The 22,956-nt window shown below is 33.6% G+C and overlaps 2 protein-coding genes across 3 annotated transcripts; one reads left to right on the top strand and one right to left on the bottom strand.

Moving 5' to 3' along the window:
* Nucleotides 1-6: 6 nt before the first annotated feature.
* itgb3bp (integrin subunit beta 3 binding protein) lies at nt 7-9,103 on the bottom strand. 2 transcript variants are annotated; one of them, XM_015355645.2, is made up of 9 exons: nt 8,987-9,103; nt 8,601-8,643; nt 8,144-8,270; nt 7,680-7,749; nt 7,136-7,205; nt 5,602-5,689; nt 5,343-5,399; nt 1,524-1,577; nt 7-1,163 (listed from the first exon to the last, which is right to left on the bottom strand). In XM_015355645.2, exons 1-8 carry the CDS (start codon nt 9,079-9,081, stop codon nt 1,525-1,527), a joined length of 603 nt encoding a protein of 200 aa, XP_015211131.2. In that variant the 5' UTR covers nt 9,082-9,103; the 3' UTR covers nt 7-1,163; nt 1,524. The 2 variants fall into 2 exon arrangements, with proteins under 2 accessions (XP_015211131.2, XP_015211132.2); XM_015355646.2 differs by having other exon boundaries at nt 8,144-8,267.
* Nucleotides 9,104-9,342: 239 nt separating this feature from the next.
* On the top strand, nt 9,343-21,180 carry efcab7 (EF-hand calcium binding domain 7). The gene is made up of 13 exons (XM_006634917.3): nt 9,343-9,732; nt 9,943-10,154; nt 10,434-10,520; nt 10,977-11,172; nt 12,028-12,146; nt 14,284-14,425; nt 14,967-15,076; nt 15,509-15,666; nt 16,409-16,542; nt 17,509-17,657; nt 17,917-18,126; nt 19,271-19,378; nt 20,359-21,180. The coding sequence occupies exons 1-13, from the start codon at nt 9,597-9,599 to the stop codon at nt 20,431-20,433; spliced, it is 1,836 nt and encodes a 611-aa protein (XP_006634980.1). The 5' UTR covers nt 9,343-9,596; the 3' UTR covers nt 20,434-21,180.
* The last annotated feature ends 1,776 nt before the right edge of the window (nt 21,181-22,956 follow it).

The raw sequence follows: 22,956 nt of genomic DNA, 5'->3' as shown, positions 1-22,956 counted from the left end.
TTGGTGTTCATTTTTTCTATTGATATAAAAAACAGCTGGGTCTGCAAAACATTTGACGTGTTTTTACGGTTTTGAAAAAGACTACATATTCTATTTTTAAATTTACATCTCAATTCCTTATTTGTATCGTTTCTTCAAAAGCACTGAAATTTTGCTTTTTGCTCACTATGAATTTGTCAGATACAGTATACCCACACTACGTTTAGATAATGATTTATAAATAATATGCTCTAAATGCATTAATATCATAAGATTGCAGCTGTACAAAATTAAAAAAAAAAACAGTGCCTTGTGGTAAATTACTTTTGTGAACATGTCATAAAGCTAAAATACCAGGGAAAAGTATGAGCAATCATTTTTTCTGCAAGTTAACGACTGGCATTAAAAAAAATCCATTACAACTATAAATGTTATCAGGTCACAAAGGAGCCTATGTACGTTCATCGGCTTCTACCCTCCAGTTATTCTGTGGGTTTTAAAATTGCAGAGAACACAGACTAGGGCAGTGCAGTGGGATTCAGTGTCCTTAACTGCTTTGGAAAACTGCATACGTGGAATTGTGACCCACAGCAAAGGAGGAATTCAAGAGGAAAGATGTCAGCAGAGCGAGGAAGCTTTACTTTCCACTGTAAATGAATGGCAAGAGGTTAGCGTTGGTCACTAAAGGGATGACTCGTCACAGCTTGCTTTCGCCTTGTCACATTCACAAGGGATGCCTGGCAGAGTTTTTGTGCCTCCAGCCTGCTATATAAAAACATTAGTTTTGATTATGGATATATGTGCTTTGTCCTTCAGATGGCCTCTAAGGGTGATAAAGTGAGAGCTATATGATCTACCTTGGGCAGAAATAGGAAATGTTTCTGTGCAAGACCAGCTGTTGCATAGGTCCGGCGGCTGCACCCCACAAGCACTCCAAAAACGTTTTACCACACACTTTGGTGCAGCTTGGTACGACTAACATCCCCTTTCAAATTGCTCAATAATCCAGTTACTGCCTAATTAAAAACCTTTATACTTAAGATCCTCATTTTGATTGTTTTTCCAGACCTGGTAAAATTGACACTTGTTGTACTGTCTGACGCAGTCTTGCATACATACTGTATGTAATACTATACATTTAAATTAAGAACCAATACACCGTTCTCTCTTCATTGTTCTGTAAGCTGTAAAAGAAAATGAAAGGCATAAACATTAATCACACTCACACAAATATATTTGATCATTTCCAACCCGTATACAGTCTAAATAGCACATTTTCAGAAATAAAATAAGAGGCAATGTTTTAATCATAGCCTCTTGCCTTTTCCAGCATATATGAAAACATTTATATATATATGAAAAGTACTAAAAAAACAATATTGTACCTAGTAACATTTTTAAGGTATTATTTGTTTTTTGGACCTACATTTACATACATAGATTAAATCACTACTGGAAATTATGGCCAAAAGCGAAGATAAAACAACTGAGTTTAAAAAGAAGTATTTGTTTAGAATGCTTATGCAAATGACCAAAAGAATTACCTTAATTCATGACTGATTTTAGGAAATCATAGGAGCTGCCATGCTGAATAGAATCTGTGAAATAATCAGAATAATCCCTCATTAAAATCATACCAACATGATTTTAGAATCATTCTTGTTTTGAAGTGCAGCAATGAAATGAACTTCCACGTAGTATTTGTCAAGGGAAGTTTGTTTTGATTTCCATTTCCACTAGAAGTGTTGCCTCAATATGCATACATATAGTTTTATTATTATTATTATTATTATTATTATAAGAACAATTTAAATTCAGACTGCCAGTATTTGTTTAATAAAAACAATTTTATCATTTAGCACATAATGCATTCAAATGTCATATTACATAAAAGACTTCCAGGTTAAATGTTTAAACAAAAACCTGAAGAATAATACTGAATTTAGAGACAGCTATGACCATGGGAACACTCCAGTGAAAGGAGACATCTTTAAACAAATGGTTGTAGGAGATTGGAAAAAGTCTATTCAGGCATCCTGTCTTCTTGCGAGAAACTGCTGGATAAGATTTTGGATCAATTAATTACTAAAATCCAAATGAGTTAGATAGGCTGCTTCCTCTCATTTTCAAACTTTAAAAATAAAATACAGAAAAATTAATGTTATTCTATCGGTATTCAATCATGCATCATAACTCTTTGACATTAAAAAGTAATTGCTGATCCTTCCTGTTCAAAAGTGGTTTTATATTTAATTACTAATTGCAGATATGTTCAATCGTTAAAAATGAACCAAACAAGTAAATTCTTTCAATCCAATGTAATTGGTTTACTAGATATTTGATCCTCTGCTAAACCACTGTGAAAAAAATCCAATTTGTTTTATTACATTTTAAGGAATCTTTCTTTAATACAGCCTATTAAAGCTGCCATACAAATCTCTCACTACATGCTCTTATCCATTAACTGATCAATTTTTATATTGCTGATGTGTCCCCTTTTCCCTCATTTTGTCATCTTAAAATTCATATTATATAGGATTTTCCTATGGAAAAATTGCAATAAAATTTGTAACTGCTGGCAAATGTGAATGAGTCAGTAACCACACATGACTAAAATCCTACAGAGAAAATAAAATTTGTTTCTGTAGTAAGCAGAACTGTTTAAATGTTATTTATTTTTATGCTCCAAAGAAAATATATTGTGAAGTGCAACATTGATTTAGCACATAACAATGTCTCTGTACAGGCCGTAGGTGAAAATTTATGAAACCTTTGCACAACTCCTTTAATTGAATTTTCCAAATCTCTCACCACACACAAATAATCAATACCTTCTGCAGAGAAACTTGCTCAGAATTATTACAGTCTTTCTTTTCAATTCTGTTGTCATCAGCACATACTAGGCACCTAGATATTTGTAATGCTTGGACAGCTCAGTAATTTATATCTACCAAAAGCCTAATTGCTCACAAAAGTGACTTTTCTAGAATGCTTACCAAACTTTTGTTAACCTAAAGTGCTTCTTTTAAAGAACACATACAGTTAGTTCACTGTAAGTCTGTCTGTTACAGCTACAGACTTGATGTGTGTATTCTGCAGGTATACTGCTCTACTAATTATTTTCTTCTTCTTCATCTGTGTTATTATCAACTACCTAGGTACAGTAGGTCTGAATAGTTCATAGAGAAAAGTCCAGTATCAGAAAAACATTGAAAAAGTTGCTTAGTTTCCCCCCCCCATTTGAACTATCTTTTCTACTAACTGAAGTCCCTTTAATTATACACAGATCTATTGCATGTTGATGTTTTTTTTAAATGTCTTGAAGGACAGAGCTGGCTGTTATATGCTCATTAACTCCTCCAGTAATATTACTGAGTTCTTGTCAAAAGGATTAAAGGTCCATACAATTGTCATCAATGTTCATCTCTACCCTAAGTCTGACTTTTTAAATTGATTTATTTAAAAATACACTTTATGCCACAAACTTGTGAGGTAACCATATATTACATGTGACAAATGTTCATACATACTGTTCATAAGATCATGCTTATAGGAAGTATTGTCTAAAAAGCATCAGCACATTCACAATGCATGTTTCAGGAAATCACAGACCACACAGATCACTGGCCTTATGCAGTAATATTAGCTTTAGAAACATACTGTAAATGGTTAGGTTACACTTCTCTCTTAAGTCAGTAAAAGGAGTTCAAGTCGTTCTCAGGAATTTTAAATAAACATTTTACACTGCGTAAGCTAATGTCTTGCAGACATGATAGGTTTTGGATTACAACTATCTGTCCAAATTTCACGCTTTAACAAATACTGTACTGTTTCCTTACACAGCCTTGAAAAACAATTTGTTTACTCTAAATGTAAGTCTCCAGGCAACAATGGCTCTATTCTCCATCCAAGTAATGGGAAAAATGATAAACGGATTCCTTAATAATGCAGGCTATTGACTGAAAAATGTTCTGTATTTTGTTGTTTTAAGTAGGTTGTTTATGCAAAATAAATAAATTTCATGCTTAACCATGTGATAAAAATGTGACATTCCATCTGGACTTAGCCACAAACAGCACATATTTTAAGGTTCTTGACTGTAACTAATTAAAACAATTTTGGAGTACCATATCTAAAAAAGCTAACAAAACTGAACTTCCAACAATCATTCCATTCAGTTTCTACAGATCTCCATTACGTGGTTGAATCACAAGTATAATTTGGCTGAAGGCATAGTGTGTGCCTGAAATAATTTTGTTAATGACCAATGCAGCAAGTAACAGACTTAAACTAGATTTATGTAAAAACAAAATGTTGTTTTTCCTCAAAATAATTGTTGTCCGGACACAGAGTTATATACATTCATTAAAAAAAATAACATTAAAAGTAAAAAATATATATCTGTGCTAAATAAAAGTGTATTTTGATATTGAATGGTTTGGGTGTTTGTCTCGACTGTATCCTGTGCCTTGAAATCTAAACACATTTAAAAAATAAAGCTTAAGAAAAAGTTTTCATTTACTAACTACTTTTCTAAAAAAGAAAAGGTCAGAAAAAAATTAGAATTCATCTGAATTTATTATTTATAATAGATGAGAAATGTTATCTTTTTGATATGATATCAAAACATTTCCTAAGTGCACAACAGCATTTTCTGTGACAATATTCAGTATCTTTTTACAGCTAAACAATTTCAGTGTGGTTTACTGTAGGTATTTCTGATAAAGATATTTCATATTTAATTAAAAAATATAAACTGTTTTGTTTTAAAATGACTGCTGCCTTTAAACTCACCCTTATCATATTCTTAGAAGCTGCAAAATGGAACAGTGTGTCTGTCCTGTGATCTTAAGGCCATTATTACCCCTGGAGGTTAGAAACCTAAAATACCTTCAGCAACCAATGAGTCAATTTTATGTGTAATTGGAAACAGCTATAAATGCAGAGATTAAAAAAAACATGTTTGTATGTGATATACGCCACTGTTCCTTACTTTCTTATGTTTGCAAGCTATTTTTAAAAACAGTGTTGTTTAATTAGAAATGGTTATTTGACTTATGTCATACTTTGGCAAAGAAATTAAAAACATTTTTCTATTTCACTGCAAAAATCAAAATTGTAGTCAATTTTATAGAATGCAATTAAACATAAAAGCTCTGTAATCAAACATTTTAGTTTCACATCCTAAGGAGTAATCAATACTTGTGCAAAGTATGTGTCTAGTTTCTGGAGAAAAGAAGCATTGAAAACATTTCCAATCATGATCATTTTTGGAAGCAGGCAGCATTTGAAAATAAAGTAATATTTAGAAAATTTAAAAAGTATTTAGGATGAACAAAGATAAACCACAAAGAGATCAGTACCTTTCAGCCTTGACAGGTGAATTCCATTCTTATTGAGATATTCTTCCATTTGGGCAACTGAAAAGAGATGTTTTTAATTTACAAAATGAAAAAACAAAAACAATTATACAGTCATATTTGGTGAAACATCATACTGTCATATGCACGGCATTAATTACACATTTGACATTGCTTGTATAAGGACTATATGAACATATGATTAAATTTTTAGCTTCTTAAAGTTATGAAATGAAAGTAAAATTGATAAAGTGATACTCACTCAGGTCCCTGTGTCTGTGGAGTTCAGCCTGTAGGTCAGCAGACTCTCTTGAGAAGAAACTTTCCAGCTCACAGCTGCCCTCTACAGGCTACACAAGAGACAAAAATGCAAAAACATCTGTTCCTTGGGTTCATTCACAGAGGTTTTCACTCAGTGGCAGGAATGCGTGCTATATAAATAGTCTAGTACTATTTTCTTCTTTGCCAATCCTTTTTACGTTACAGTTTCTCTCAGTTATAAATATGCCACTGTTAATAAATCTAGAGCAGTTAATCGGGCCACCAAGATTATTGCAGATCCCTCCCACCCTGGTCATCCTTTATTTCAAAAGCTTCCCTTCCGGAAAATGTTTCAAGGCAATCAAAACCAAAACCAACAGACACCTGGACAGTTTGTTCCCAATGCCATACCCTTGCTAAACCAGCATCCTCCCCCAATGGCTCCCCATTTCAGCTGAAAAAAAACTTTGAACTATTATAACTGCTTAGCTCATACATCTTGTATATCTTGCGCTTAGGAACTGGCGCGTCTTCCCTACATGGTTACGTAGATGCATCTTACTCCTCAGACCATACTTTCGCACATTGTCTGGACTTGCCATGTGTTTTGAACATACTAAAATGCTTATTGTTCGTATATTTGCACTGTACTGTAAAATGTGAATGTGCCCATGTCCATATATGCGGTAATGTCTACATGTTCCATACCGTAAGTACATATTGTGACTGTGTTGTGACTCACCCATCTTTTGTATATTGTCTAATGTTACTATGTCAGTAATGTTAATGCTCTTTTTGCACCTGTGTGGGTTTTGTGTTGAGCAGGTTCCAAAAGTACCAGGGCCACTTCCTGTACCTGACACGTACTGGCGAATAAAAGCAATTCTGATTCTGTTCATAAAGGAAGTTATCACTTCAGCCTCAAAAGGCCAAGCATTCTCATGTCTTTAAAATATGCTAGAGATCGTGATTATAAAAATATACTGATTAACAAAATCATAAATGCACTGTATAATGATTTAACACGTATATAATTTTGCCGATACTAGAAAATAAAGATATATAAAGGAAACAAATCTATTTATCTATTTAAGATTGCAGAACTAGGACAATCTTAAAGAGCATAAAGAAATTTTGCTTTGCATAATTTTAGTCTTTTAACACTTTAGTTTGATGGATAAATTGATTAAAGGATGACACGGTGGGACAGTCGTTAGCCTTGCAGTCCTGGGGCCCTACATTAATTACAATTCCCATCTGTGTGGAGTTTGTATGTTCTCCCCATGTTTGCGTAGGTTTTCTCCTGGTAGGTTAACTGGCTTCTGGGAAAAATGCCCCTGGTGAAAGTGCATGTTTGTCTGTGTGTCTGCCCTGAGATGGACTGGCTATCCCATCCTGGACACTAATTTGCATTGTGTCCCTTGCTTGCTGGGATAGGCTCCTGCTCCCCTACCACCCTGAAATGGATGAAAGCTTTTTTTAAAGGCATTTTCCTGCTTCTCATGATGCTAGCGAAACATGACAGTAATACGTACCAGTAGCATTTCCAGCTGTTCCCTAGCCTTGAGAAAATTCTTAGCTGATGCTTGCAATGCAGTTCTTAACCTGTTTAACATACAAAAAAGCAAAAGCCATTTTAGACCTTTATCAATCTGATATTGCTGGATGAATACAAAGTATTGCCTCTTCTTGTATCTCCGTTTAGCATTTCTCCGTTGCATTTTTTTGGGGGTGAAGATGTTATCAGAACATTTCAAATATCATAGTCTCAAGCTAAATCACAACCTACGTTTCAGGAATATTATAATGGACGAAAACTGTCTTTTTCGATTTCAATTGAAGAAGAATTTTTCTTCTTTGAAAAACCATATCCAATTGTTGTAGAGCCAAGTAAACTATTAAACACAAAGGGTTACTTAAATTAGTTTGTCCTATGCCCCAAATATAACAATTTGTTTGCCAGAGTCAGTAAATAAATTTAAATGGGGAAAAAAATATTTTTCAGCTGAGCATACACTAGACCAGACATTTTCCTTCTTGTTTACGTGAACATTTCCTGCTGCCAGCAGAAATACAAACCTTTCTGTTTGTGTCACGGACATCTGTTTTTTTAAACAATCAGCAGTAATTCCATTGTTATCAGAAGAACCTGAATAAAATGTATAATATTAGAAATGTTAATTGGCAAGCAGCACTACAAAACAGCAATACTGAATATTATTACTCAACAGTATGAGATACAGTATACAGATATAGACCAAGTGCCTACAGACCAAGTACCAGGTCTTTCAAGCAAGGGTTTTGACTGAGAAAAATAGTACTCATTAGATATACAGAATTATGTAGCATCAACTGTTCTAAATGAATTTTCTCTAATGTATTTTTTTCTTAAATCCATAACTACAACCTGCCATGCATTTACAATCATGACCATGACTGAAAACATACACAATTGTCAAAAGCTTTGAATGTCTTTAAAATAGTCAGCTGAACTTGAACCAAACTACTGTACATCTTAAAAGAAGAATGTTAGCCTGCAACACCTTTTCTTTTCCCGGCAGACGTGGGACAGGGATGAGCTGGACTCATCTGACAGGTTCCTGTCGTGGGAGAAAACGCTTTCCAGTAACCGGGCAAGCATTGTTTTTTAACTGGTGTTGTTCCATTCTGCTGGGGACAAGAGAACAAAAAAATACTTAGTTGAAGACAGCACACCATTTCAAATGTCATACTTGTCTTGTGTTGCCTGCTCAGTGAATTCCCCAAACTAATATTTTTATTAATCCATTGATAGGCTGGATTCATTAAATTATATGTAATGCAAATAAGAGAAGTGAAATAATAACTCACTATTATCGGGTCTACTGTGAATTGTATGACTTTCAAGTGATTTATTTACAGATAGAAGGTGTATACAACACTTTAAAAAACAGCTTGCCTTTAATGTATTTAAGATAATTTTAAATTAAGAAGTGTAGGAATAATAAAGGACATACTCACTTTTTCTATTTCGGGATCTTCCAGACGGAGTGATCTTTTAACCCTACATAGGTTAAAGAAAAAGAATACACTGCCATTGTATGTCTAAATGAAACAATGTGTCTAAAACAATAAGGTTTTTTTTAGAACTGTCAGGTTACGTTTCCTCCCTGCGAGCTTAACCAAGCACTACAGGCTGTAAAATCACTTTAATCTTAAAAAAAAACACACTAAAGCTAATTTAGTTACCTATTCGCGATACAATCTGTCTTAGAGACATATGTATTAAAAGCAACAAAATCCAATTATTTTCGAAATAAAATACTCAATCAGGATAGTCCGCTTCTAAAATGTATTTTGAAACAAATTAAGACAAAAGGTATGTAAATAAAATTCGATACACCTACGGTAGTTTAGATTTCATTTCAATTTTATACGCTTTCCCCCGAAAAACGAGCCGTTTTTTCAAAAGTGTTTGGAAATTGGCGGGTTCCAACTTCATATGTTTCCGTCCGGAAACGTGAACTCAAATCACACATATAGAGATAACGTATTTTAAAAACTGACAAAAAATACATAATACAAGAATATATAATATTATTCTTTGATTAATGTTATTTTTATGCATGTCTTCAAATACGAGGTATATGTTTTTTTGTTTCTATTAAATCTTTTTTTGTATTTTGTTTGCTGTTATCGAGGAAGTCTGGTCATTTTCTTTGTTTGCTTCCGTGTTATTATAGGGAGTGGACCGGATTTAAGATTGTTTACATGGCAACGGGATTTCGTAGGGCTTGTGTTTTCCTCTAGGTTTCTAAAGTAAAATAGAAAAGAAAATGCTGTAGCGATTTTACGTTTTCGTTATAAAGTAATGTTACAAGTTAAAAATAAGTTTTAAAAAGTTAATCAAGTATACCTTAAACTAAATACATCACAAATCTGAATATAATACATTTTAACAGTATTATTTGTCTTTCGGTAAATATTAGTCATTTTTTGTATTTATTACATTTGAGAATGACATCGTATACAGCACCTGTAGCAGGCAGTCATTCCGAAGAAGGGACATTCTACAGGAATTGCAGAGCGGCGTATGTGGCTGTTTTTAGATCTAGTTTAGTGAATATTTCTTCCAAGGAGGAGCTATGTTTGGGTAAATACACGCAGTTTAAATTTGCCATGAATGTTTCATTTCAAACCATCCTATTTGAGATATATTTTTCTATATAATGTTATTTCTTTGAAGCCTTCTTAAGGATTTCTATCTGATATTCTGTCAAATCTCAGCCAGGAATCCCTTGTCCAAAGATCAGGGCTTCACAGACAAGGCAATCACAAAAAATCTTGTCTGATTCGTTAACAGTCCTGCAGCAGGCTGGGCGGAATCCTTCTCGGAAGGTTCTCGGCAAGTACTGGACTCCACGAACTACCAAGCTGAATTTTGACGATTTCTGTGAAATACTTAAAAAGGAAAAACCGACAGAAGAAAGTGACCTTATCAAGGCCTTCAGAACGATAGACCTAAACAGTGATGGATACGTGACACACAGTGAACTTTTCAAAGTCTTAACCTCTGTAAGTAAAATAATAAAATACAATATACAAATGAGTTAAGATTAGTTTCCCACTTCAATGTTTTTTTATAACTTCCTTCCATAGGTAAGGTTAATTTTTGATGTTATCGTACAGAATATGAAATGTCTTAATAGACAACAATTGTTTGAGACTTTATTACAAATTGTTGCCCATCTAGAGCTTTGTACTCTTTCAGAAAGTAACTGACTGTTCAGTAATAGTCCTCACTATTAACCAGAACACTAAACAGCTAATTTTCCATTCTGTTTGTGTTTCCAGAGGGGTGAAAAGATGAGTCCCGAGGAAGTCAACAGAATTTTTTCTGTAGCTGATACCAGTCGTGATGGGAAATTAGACTATAGTGAGGTAATACAAGTTAATAATAATAATTATTATTATTATTATTATTATTATTATTATTATTATTATTATTGCTTACACTTATATACCACTTTTCTGGACACTCCACTCAAAGTGCTTTAAAGGTAATGGGGACCCCCACCTGCTTAGCTTCAGTGGGTTGCCATTTGTGAGTTGCAGGGTGATATGGCTGCTGGCATGAAGTTAAGGTCATATTGTCTGCTAAAGAAGTAATTAAAAAGCTGTACATGATTATTTACTATTCTCTTCACAAAGTGTTTTACAGCTTCTTTTTCATAAACCATATTGTAATGCTGACTTAAGACTCTGATATTAGTTATAATTATTTTTATCATTTCTTTATTATAATTCAGTTATCTATAATGATAGTAGTGTGAGGTGTAGGCACACTTTAGGAGACAGTCAAGACAGACATGCACACACCTCTAATTGTATTTTTAGTTTTGCAGGTTGATAATGTCAACTTCCAACCAGTGTCATAGAGCAGCACTGGAGATACTTGAGGCCGATATTCAGTCGAAACGTCAGAATTTGGGCAGTGAATCAGGGAGGTCTCCAAAGAGCTTGTTGTCCCAAGTCGTTAGCCCAGCAGAAGGAACTTCCCAGAAAACGGGACAGGAGACCACTCCAAGAAAAGGTGCAGCTTCCTCAGACCTTGTTTAATCTTGGCACCCAAAACCATTATCACATAATCGCACTGGTTTTCTAAGCAAAGCTGAGATTTTACACTAAAATATTTAAATGAGCATTTTAATGATATTAGCCATATATCAAGTTATACATGAGATGTAAAGAAAATAATTTCATTCTTCCCATCATAACATACTTGAAGTCCTTTTTTAAACTGTGATATTTATTTGTCAGTTAAAGTAGCAAGGAATGTTGATTTTTTTAAAGCAATATAGTGGCAAAAATGTGTAAAAACCAAAACTGTGATGCTTAAATAAATAGGTTGTAGTTGGTCAGTCTATGAATGTGTTATTGATTGCGAATTCCCTGTGTGACCAAGAAGGATTACTGATCCATCTGAAGGAGGAGTCGCAGTAAGGGCTGAAAAAACAAACAAATTAGTTTTAGATAGTGTTTAGATTAGCACATTATGGTTGTTATTTAACATATTGATTTGTATGTATTAGTATTGATGTTCTTCTGTCTGTTCTTACATATTGTAAAAGTTTCTTAATAATTGTGTGCTTTTTTAATTTTTAACATGTTGATTTACAGTATAAAATGTTTTGACTGATTTCCAATCACATGAATTAGTAATATATGTTTGGCCATTATAATTCTTCATTATACGTGGGTTCTTAATTATTAACTAATGAAATCTTGAGTATTTTTACCTATTTTTTTGTCACTTATTGAAATTCTTTGAAAACCCAAAAATATATTCTTTCAAGTGCTGACGATGGGCAAATAATTGCCTTTTAACAGCACTCCAGGCTTTTGCTGACTGTTCTGTTTTGATCTTGTTGTTTCTTTGACATGGTAGAAAACAGATCTGCACATCCCCCTTCGGCTCGAGGCCGGAGATCATCAGTGTCTTCCACATTCACAATGGGAGCAAGTAGTACAAGAAGTGGGAAGTTAATTGAACCAAAATCTCTTCAGGTACTGAATACTTCTAATAATACTCGCTTTAAGAGGATATTACTGACTATGTTGTTGCCCACTATACTGCAAAAGTCTTGTCCACCACTCTGTACTCATAAATTGAGGAGTGATTCTAAATGTAGTCATGACATAAAAGAAAATACTACATCTTTTTAATTCTGTATTATCTCACATTTATTATATTTATTAAATTTATTAGAATCCATTTAGCTTATTGTTTCTTTAAGAATAGAAGACAAGCATTGCTCCATCTAGATAATTTAATAATAATAATAATAATAATAATAATAATACTTATAATACTTATAATAATTGTTGTTTTTTACAGTATAGTGTCCCTGCCACTATACTGGGGTATTAAGACCGCAGGGTCTTCCAGCAACAACCTTAGCTTTCCCAGGAAGTCTCCCCTCTAGGTACTGGACAGACTCACACCTGCTTAGCTTCTGTGGGTTGCCAGTTGCAAGGTGATATAGCTGTTGGCATTTGGTACATTCTTTGAAATTAGATAATTACCATTAGAAAAATAAGAATATAAATTATATTATGATATCCAGGTAGTGCCAGGAGATGGTCAGTGATCCTCTGTGCACCTGCCTGGTTATAAAAACAACAAAATAAATGACACAGGGCATTTGTTCAGAATTTAAGTACTGAAAAAACATATTTAAAAATTGATGCAGTTTTCAGAGTGGGTAAATGTGATCCCACTCAAGCAAATTACATAATATCTGTGTCAAAATCAAATAAATGCTTTGTTGTTGTTCAAAACAGTGTGAAATGTTTATACTCTTTGCCATTGGGTTTCTTATTCACTACTGTTGCTGCTTGGGTTGAAAGGAATGTAGTAAGATCAAATTTACTCCTTGAAGTCAATAGGTATAGAGTGTTAATATTGATCTTACTCTTTTTGTTTTCTCATTTTTTGACATAACCACTACTAGTTTTCTTACAACAGAAAATAATAGCTATAAATGTCATGAACAGTAATTGGAAAAGGTCAGAATTCACATAACAAATGTGTACTCCAAGATTACTGTTGAAAGTTCTTTTACTTCAGTCTATATCGTTACAGCCTACAATTATTATTCTGAGTGGAGAATCAGTGCTTTTTGTTTTTTAAGAAAAGGCACCCCATGGCTCTAAGGCATTGTAAATCTGTGAAGATACTGGTGAAACTGACATGGCTCTGTATTAAAGGGCTAGGTGACCTATCTCTAAGGGACAGTATTTCAAAGTCTTTAAAGTGGACTCATGCCTAAGGCAGTTTACTTCATTTGATATTTGGTGTACAAAACACTATAGTGTTATGATTTGATCCTTTATGTATTTCACAACCTATCATAAATACTTTGGGTAAATAGCTTTTTTAACAAAATGACATTTCACCACATATGTATTTTATGCTCTTGTTTAACTTTAAAATTTATTAGTCATCAGAAAGCAGTATAAGAACCAATTCAGAAAAAGAAAAGGCTGTTCAGGGCAAATACATTGACATTTTTCAAAATAAAATAGTTTGTGGTGAATAGCCAATAATTTGGATACTTTTCAACACATATTTCTATGACGTAGTTGATTTAAAATCTCTTGTTTTTCACTTTAAAATCACCCTGTTAATCTTCCATCTGTTTCTTTTCTGCCAAGTATGTTAAAGAAAATAATCATTTTAAGTGTAGTGGACAAATGTCAAAGTCTTAACACACTGTTTTCTGTAAAAGTTGTAATGTGACATTTTCTTTCATCCATATAGTTTTTTTCTTTTAAAAATTACTCTTCTAAACATACCAAAAACACTCGTACAAAAAGTTTAAATTGCAGTTTTATTTATTTGTTGTTATTAAATATGCTGGTGTCTTTGTTTAATAACTAGTATTACTACAGTTCCATCTTGTGGCTTTACTTAGTATGTGCAAGTAGTATTCCTGGAGAAGCAAACAAAATCCTTTCATATACAGCATGTACTTGTGTATGTTCATTTTAGTATAACATAATAGTGCATTTATTTTCTGTAAGAACGTTTCCTTTTATTTTATAACAGTGGTACTAATGTTTCAGGAAGTATTTTTGTTTTTTTCTTTCTTAAAAGTTCTAACAAATAAAAGATTCACTGTGTGCTTTTTCATCTCTTCAGGAGTGGCATCACATAAGTTCAAAGGGCTGTTTCTTTCTTGAAGAAGATGGTGGAATTCCATCTCTGCAATACAGACTTCACATCCCACAGACATCAGTGGTTTATCTTACCATTAAACCGCTGAACCTCAGCTATACAGAAGGTGCAGAATTCAAACTAAGACATTTATAGAAATTATTTTTTTATGTATTAGTAGGTGGATGATGAGTTATCATTTTAACACATTTTAAATAAGAGCCTTTAAAAAGCAAGAAGTGAAAACAGGGACATTAATTTTTAATTTCTATGTTACATAAACATTGCACTGAAATTGGAAAAGGCAAGTAGTTTATTCAATAAAGCATTGCAGCTTGGAAAACTGTGTACATTAATATTTCTAGAAAAAGTTGCTATCTTTTGTTTTAAGTAGAAGAATATAAACATAAAAAGGTTACAAAAGAGAGGAGACTGTATTATATAAATGGGGCAGGTGGGCATGTAAAAGACAATTTATGAAGAATTAAACCAATAGATGAGGGTATCTAACACAGCTGTCAAAAAAGGCAAGTTCAAATGTTTGCATTGATGTGCAGCTAAGCTTGTCCCTTTTCTATGACTTTGGGTTAAATTTACACTGTGGCAACTCACCAGTTTATTTATCAGGAGGGTAGCAATATCTGTCTCACATGCCCCTCTTTTTTCAGAGAAGCCTTCTCCTTGGATGACAGTAGACACTGCTCTTTTTCTTGTAACTGCAAATGAAAAAAAAGAAGATTCAAATCTCGTGTGTTTTACAGATGCCCGGGACAAAGAGGTTAGCTGGGATCTTCATATTTTGTTGATGTGAATTACTGGACTGAAGAATGTCCTTTCCTGTGATATTTTTCTTGTGCTGTTTCACTCTGAAGGTCAACACGTAAAAGTAGTTTTCAGTTAAAAATAAATCCTAAAATGTAGAAAATCACTGTTTTTTTTTGTAGAACTAACTTATTAACTAGGATATGTCTAAACATAAATGTCAATGTGATGAAACATTCGTCAAATTTTAAAGAGGACCAAATGAAAGACATCCTCTCTTCTTTGACCTAATTCTCTCTCCAGTCAGTTACACTTTTTAGATATGTACTGGCAAAGCTAGACATTTTTTTTATACAGTGCTCTATGTAGTCTTGTTGCATGTCAGTAAAAGGTCTATTTAATTTTGAGCTGCTTAGTGAAGGTGCTAATTGTTTCCTTTGAATGGCAGACGTTTGGATGGAAAGGGGAACTAAGTGCTGGAGTTTATTACTTACTGCCCTTCACCACCGGCTGCAGATTGAAGAAGAGGAAAAAGCCTGTTAATAAGCAAGTTCAACTTGTTTACCGGACTGACAGTGGTGAACTGGCACTTACCAAGGAGTTTAAGTAGGTTTCATTGCTTTCCTTTACAAGGCAAAAAATGACATTTTTGAGGATATACATTGTATAGTATAGCTGGAATATTATTTTCAGTTTATAACTTACATACTGTAAATACAGTTTTTAGTTTATATGAATACATATAAGTTTCAGGTTATATGAATACATTTCTATGTTCATTGGTACTAATAAGTTCGTATATATATTATTTAATTGTCAAATTTGTTTTCAGTGATGACTAATTTTGATCTTGTGCTTTTGTTTTTCTGTGTATTGACCTAGGATAATGTTTTGCTGGAAAGCTGAGTAAACAAAATACCAAGTTGCAGCATTATTTTGCTGTAAATAAGCATGTTGATTTTAAAATGTTTACCTTTATGATGCCATTGCCAAATAAGTCAATACAAGTCTTAAACCAACTCTAAATAGATATAATCAGACATTGCAACAACTTTATTGGTGTGTACTTTATTCATTGTTTAATTTTCATAACTCAGAATATGTAAAAAATATGTTATTCAAATTTTTTAATTTCCATTTGTAAAGGTCCTGACAGTATATACTTTTTCTATTAAATTAAGTAACCATAAGAACCAGGTTGTTCTATAGGACATGACTGACAAATAGTTTCTAATTTAACTCATTTATGTTAAATGATACACTTGAAGGTAGTTTTTTAAGATGATGAAAATGAATGGAGTTCAGAAGTTCTTATATTAGATGATATGCTATTTATCTTCTTTAATAGGACAGCTCTCTCTGATATCTTTGAAGTGATCGATTTGGATGGGAATGGCCTCCTCAGTCTGGAAGAGTATAATTTCTTTGAGCAAAGAACAAGTGGAGAGAAATGTGACGAAGAAGCCTGGGCTGTTTGCAGAGGTGTGCTGGCATTTTAGATTACATGCCCTTAGACTTTCTTTATCATATGGTGTGTTGAATGTGCATTGGTAAATAAAGCACAAATCAGAATTCATGTAACCTTGCTTCTTCTTCAGAACAGCAGCAGGTTAGGTGAATTTCTGCTTGTGGAGTATAAAACACAGCCTTAGTGAAACTTAATAAATAATTGTACATTTTCAGAAAAAAATATATTATCTTTTGTTATCAGATAAAATATCAACACACAGTAGGCAATCAGACACATTTTGATGTATTTTCATTGGAATGAACATGCAATATAAGACTAACATATCATACTATTGTTGAGTACTATTAACAGGTTAGTCTCAGTTTCTTTTTCATATTCTGGACCTGTTTTTTAAATGAAAAAAATGTTATGTAATGTTTACTTTCTGACATCCTAAATTTAATTATTGCAGCAAAGTAATTAATAAATAGTCAAGTATGGACCAATTTCCTGGATCCTACCATTGCAGGGCTGAATTAAAACAGGAGTGCAAAAGAAGGTGTTTATGACTCTTCTGAGAGCTTGCAGAGATGCAGATTTTGATTAATTATATTTTGCCCAATCTTTCCTGTAATGTGAGTGTACAGTAAAAAAGGAATATAGTTCAAAGCATACAGCTAAACCATTTCAGAACATGCTGTAGCATTTTATAGTGCTGTAGATGTGCACTTCTTAAGTGCACTTATGTTACATAAACGTTTTCCCTTGAAGGACATTTTGTCCCTTCCTTACGCTTAATCGCTTGTCGTCTATAGAGTTAGAGATTATAGGGTGTTGATAATCTGCCATAATCTGAAAGCGTTTGAGGGACTAGACCACCTTTTAGTGAGAAAGACAAGATTGGAATGTAGCAGTGTTTGCATGACATGATGTTATGCGAAAGATCCAGTGGAAATATAGTTAGTCTTGTGTAAATTTATACATTTTTTTTACTACAGAAAATTTTGATACCAAGAAGAATGAGCTAACAAGGCAGGGCTTTATGGAACTGAATTTAATGGAAGCCACTGACCGTGAAGGAGATCCTGCAGACCTGTGGATCACTCTGGAATCAATGGGTTACAACAGGGCCCTTGAAATGGTAGAGGTATGCAGCAGATAATACAAACGCACCTAACAGGACATGAGTCCTGTTTGCCACTTCTAACAGTTTTGTCCCTACATTTGTTTTTTTTACATCATAATGTAATTCAGTTGTATATCTAAAATAATCAATTAATATTTTTCAAGACCAAAAGTTGAATGTTCCAATTCTTTCTGCAACCTGGAAGAAAGCAATTGACAATAAATGCTGTTTGAAATTGTGCTGCCACCCACCTTATTTTGTGCAATGTTTTCTGACACAGGCATGTCCTTTTATCATCAATGTGTATTCAGAGGAATGCAAACCTACAGTGAAACCAGTCAGTTTGGACTCTGGCAGTAAAATCCTGAACACGGCTGTATACAGATCAGTAATTGCCAAGGGGGAGGCCAAACCAATTAAAGGCTATGAAAATATAATTATCTATACATACAAGAGTGACATGAGAATTTCATCAGTTATTGCAAATAAGGTAAATAAAATTACATACTTTTCTCCCAAAAGCTATTAAATAACATCAAATGCTTCAAAGGGTAACCCAGATAGGTTGGTATAGGCACATAATCTCTTTGCCCTCAAGCATTCAGATGATTAGAGTGTAATTAATAATTTATTGGACAGTGGTACAGTAAATCTGTAGTTAAATCTTAGGAACGTAAAACATTGTAAATTAATTATCCGCAATAACAATGACAATTGATTTGGTCTTGCTGTTCTATGATTATGTTTATTAAAAATAATTAAGTATCTATATTGGCTTTGTAACTTTTTAAAAGGGAAAAAATAAAAATAGGCATAATTTATTAAACATTTTTATAGTGTATTAAAAGCAGTTTAAAGGCTGTGCTAAACAGAATGTGAAGCTTTGTTAGATTCTTTTTTAAAATGACTTGTACAGAAAGCTAATTGGTTCCCACACTGCATATTAACTTCTTGAATGATTTATGCTTTTTAGCACTGGAAACCAGTTAGTGCTGAACTGACTTGTTCATATACATTTTAATAGTTTGTTAATGAAATAATTTTCTTTTGAACCTAAACCAGTGTACTTCATTAGTTTACTATATTATATTTTTTTATTAAATAAAAATATTTTGAATAGTCTTATAGTCTTACAGTTAACCATAAGACATTGGATGCTTGTGTGTACCATATATATGGTTATGTGACTCAAGCACTAACAAAATACAAACAGCCACGCAAAAGACTGTAAATAATACGTGCTTTCTTCCACTGACTTTTCAGCTAGGAGAAGAGAAGGGATTTAGTTCATTATATAGAACATAATATTATGTTATTGTTAAATAATAACCAAAAATATGAAAACTTATGGAAATGTTACCATTTTGTTGAAAATTCTGATGTTATGAATTTTGCTTTTAGTTTAATTATTTTGCCAAACCAGCCAAAAATCCTGTATGTTCACCAGCATCCACATACTGTAACACAATGGCACAGTAAATGCCCTTTTGCATTCTTAGGTGCAATTATGGAAAAGGAAATGAATACATTTCTAATTGAAATTAATACATTTTAAAAGATATAGTATGTGCACACAGACCAGTTTCACCTTTAAGCCATTTGAACCTTTTCATTCTTGTTTCTTGCTTTTGCAGTCCAATAGTAAAGTGACAGTCCATGTCAACAATGAGCAGAGTAAGAACTGTAGCAGCAGCAGGGGCATGAATGTCTTTGCTGTCGAAGTTCCACCAAGAACCAAAGTGGTAGGTTCAAGATACTTCATCTTTTTTCATTTTAGTATTTTTACTGAAAAGGTTTTAGACCCTCACTATGTTGGTATGTTCATTTTGAAAGTTTAACGTATTCTAAATATATTTGAAAAATTGTATAAAGTAATCAAACAAAAGACACCAATATGTTTTCATGTTAAGAAATGGTTTATTAAGTATAATAATGACTTGTTTGTGTGCGCTCCCTGTGTTTGCGGGAGTTTCCTCCAGGTGGTTTGATTTTCATCCACAATCCAAAAACTGCTGGGTTAATAGGCCCCTGGACAAACTGGCCCTGGTATGGGTGTCTGTGTTTGTGTGTTTGCCCAGCAATAGACTGGCGTCCTGTCCAGGGTGTACCCTGCCTTATGACCTTTACTTCCTGGCTCCCCCACCACCCTGAATTGGATAAAGTGGTTAGAAGATGGATGGAAGACTTGTAATAGACAAAAATGCCAAATGTCAGGAATAAAAATGAACACTTTCTTTTAATTTGAAGGAATATGCAGGTCAAGGGAAAAAAAAGTGACTCATTTAAATTCATTATGTGGATGTTCTCATTAAAATGGAAAGTGGAATAGCTGGGCCAGTCCCAGTGCTACATTTCATGCTCTGTTTCCCCTTTTGTAGGAATGCTCAGAAAAGAAAACACTAGACATGACCCTTTACAGTTAATTGGCATTTCTCTTCTGGAAAAATAAAATATGAAGTTATTTTTAATATTTTAGAATACCTTCTGATTCCCTTAATGATGAGATTCCCTCTTCTATGATGAGATTTTACATATGCATAGAATATTTTCTACTTAAATTATTGTTAGATATTCTTCACCGAATACAGAGCATTGTGTCTTTTTGGCAGACTTTACAGTTTTGCTTTTGTGTTTGTAAAATATGGGAAAAAAATGCATTTTTTATTAAGCAGAAAAATGACAAAATTGTTCATGCTTGTCTTATTCTGTCTTTATTGTTTAGGTCTGCCAACATGTTATGCCAGTGAACGAAAGGCAAGAGTGGACGTACAACTGTGTTGAAAGCATTTTGCCTTAATTTGACACAAGAATGGATCTAATATCTTTATATGCTCCTTACACTTATTTAAATTAAGTTAAAAACAGGAATTTCATATTTCCTTTATTTTGACTGGGACTATTGTGTAAGTTAAGAAAAAGACAAGAGTACCCTTTAGCTTTCAGCTGAGCTTCAGTGTTACTCTGGCCTGGGATTTGAGTTTGATGTTTCATGTATTTATGATGTGCAATTTTTGAAATCTAATTCAATCTGCTAAACCTTTAAAGTAATCATGAGTTGATTCAAATCCTTTCTATTAGAAATAGAAATTTCTTCCTGTGACTCGACGATAAACATCATGCATTGTGATACTTGTAAGATTATAATAATTAAATTATTGTGTGGATTTCAAGAATAAGTGTGCCAGTTTCTATGTAGAGCATGCTGTTAACCTATCAACTGTATCAAGTTTTTAAGTGAGCATTATACGGTACCCATAAGCTTTGTCATTTAGCTTGTTAATTGTTTTTATTTGGCTACTATCAAAAGTCTGAGTGGCCACACTAATGAATGTTAGTCTATTGTATACTATTAAGTAGTTAATGAACTTTGTGTACACGTAGTTTTACCCTTGTGATCCACAGGGAATCTGTGATGATAACCGTCTGCAGGTTATGTGTTAAATCTTTGCTTCTCTTTCTGTGTGCAAAATGTGATGGTTTATAATCACATGGTAGTGTGGTATGTATATGTACTGTAAAACAACAACATGATTATTACCTTTAATGATATGACGTGTGGGTGGCCTGATAGTGTAGTGGTTTGGATGCTGCCTTGCAGCACTAGGGCCCTGGGTTCAATTCTGGGACCAGCATGCTGTCTGCGTGGAGTTTATGTGTTCTCCGCCATGTTCATGTGGCTTTTATCTGAATGCTCCAGTTTTCTTCCCCAATCCAGAAATACAGTTAGGTTAATTGGCTTCTCATAAAACTGGCCCTGGTGTGAGTGTGTTCTTCTCTGTGTGTGAGTGCCCTGGGATGGACTGGCGTCCCATCCAAGGTGTACTCAGCCTTGTGCCCCTTGCTTGCCGAGATAAACTCCGGCTCCCCCACAACCTTGAATTAAACTGAAAAATGAAGTGTCTAGAAAATTGAAGGGAGGATATACAGTATGCCCAGCCAGCTCCCTTCCTCCATCTAGTCTGCTTGGGACACCATTATCTGAAAAACAGACACTGTTGATGACTTGGGCAAAAGTTTGCTTACCGCTAATATAGGGTACTTGGAAACTATACTTGTATTTGGGTACTAAGAAATCTTGGAAACAAATTTCCTTTTTAGAAGCCATCCTAAAAACACTTAGATGTATGTTTAATGTAATAGGAAAATGATTTATGAAAAAATATATTTCAACAATGCATACTGTACTGTATATACTGTACAGTATATAAAAAGTTCACTAACCACTTCAAATAACAGAGTCGGCCAGTATGGTACTTGGCAGCTAGCTGCATTCTTATATGTTACAGACAGGTCTAAAATGTATTTGACCTCAGCTCTTAATGCCTAAAGTAGTCTTGACCTGCTATTTATATCCCTGAAGCAATTATTTTGCTCTTTGACTTTCTGTGCTGTAACCGTAGACAAGGCCACTAAATGTCACATGGTAAGAGAGAAGCCGGTTACTTGCTGTGCATTTTTTTCTATTACATTTCCTAATAAAATTGAAAACATTTAAGCACTTAGTATAGATTTATTTGAAAAATTCCTACTGATGTGGTATTTAGCATCTACAATGACTAAAAACATAGCTGAATAATGCGTGTATAATCTAAAGTATAATACAAGACCTATACATAGCTTTATGAAATTGTCTTTACAGTTTGTTTCTTAGCAAAATGACTTGTTATAGCCTACTGTACTTCTTCTACAAGCTGTGTGTGCCTCTTTTAATAATTCATGAAAACATATTTCAGGGAAAATAGCACTGTTCAAACAAGCTTCATACTTTTAACAATTAACTTTGTGCTCATATGTGGAAAGTGCTCAAACAAAACATTATGCAATTGCCAAATAAATCTCAGACTTCATGTTTGGTGGTAGCATCATAAGAGATAAGAAGAGTCTATAGGCCTCTTGTTAATCGTTTACAAAAAAAAACTGTTGGAGCCCTCCACATTCTGACTCATGTTGACTCCATATTAAAAGTTTTATCCAAATATTAAAAATTAGAATTAAAATCTCTAGAAGCTCCTAAGCACCATGCTGGAGTGTCACATTGTATTTTCCTGTCGTTTTTTGTAAGATAGGGAACAACTGCCTTTGTGAGGGTGTATAGTTATATTATTAAAGTGACCATAAGTAAACTAACTAGTTCTAAGGAACCTGCATTGCAAGAAGAAAATGGATGGATGGAAGACTAAGAACGGCAAAGCATTCAATACCACGTTCAAAATCTTCCTTGTATAACGAGCTGGACTTCAGACGACGTTTTTTTAATAGTGTAGTTAGACACAAACACATACAGCAGGTAACCAATTAAAATAGTTTTAATTATTTTTCA

Source organism: Lepisosteus oculatus, chromosome 9 (assembly GCF_040954835.1).
Source record: "Lepisosteus oculatus isolate fLepOcu1 chromosome 9, fLepOcu1.hap2, whole genome shotgun sequence".
Taxonomy (NCBI): domain Eukaryota; kingdom Metazoa; phylum Chordata; class Actinopteri; order Semionotiformes; family Lepisosteidae; genus Lepisosteus; species Lepisosteus oculatus.
This window is presented reverse-complemented; position numbering and strand designations above follow the sequence as displayed.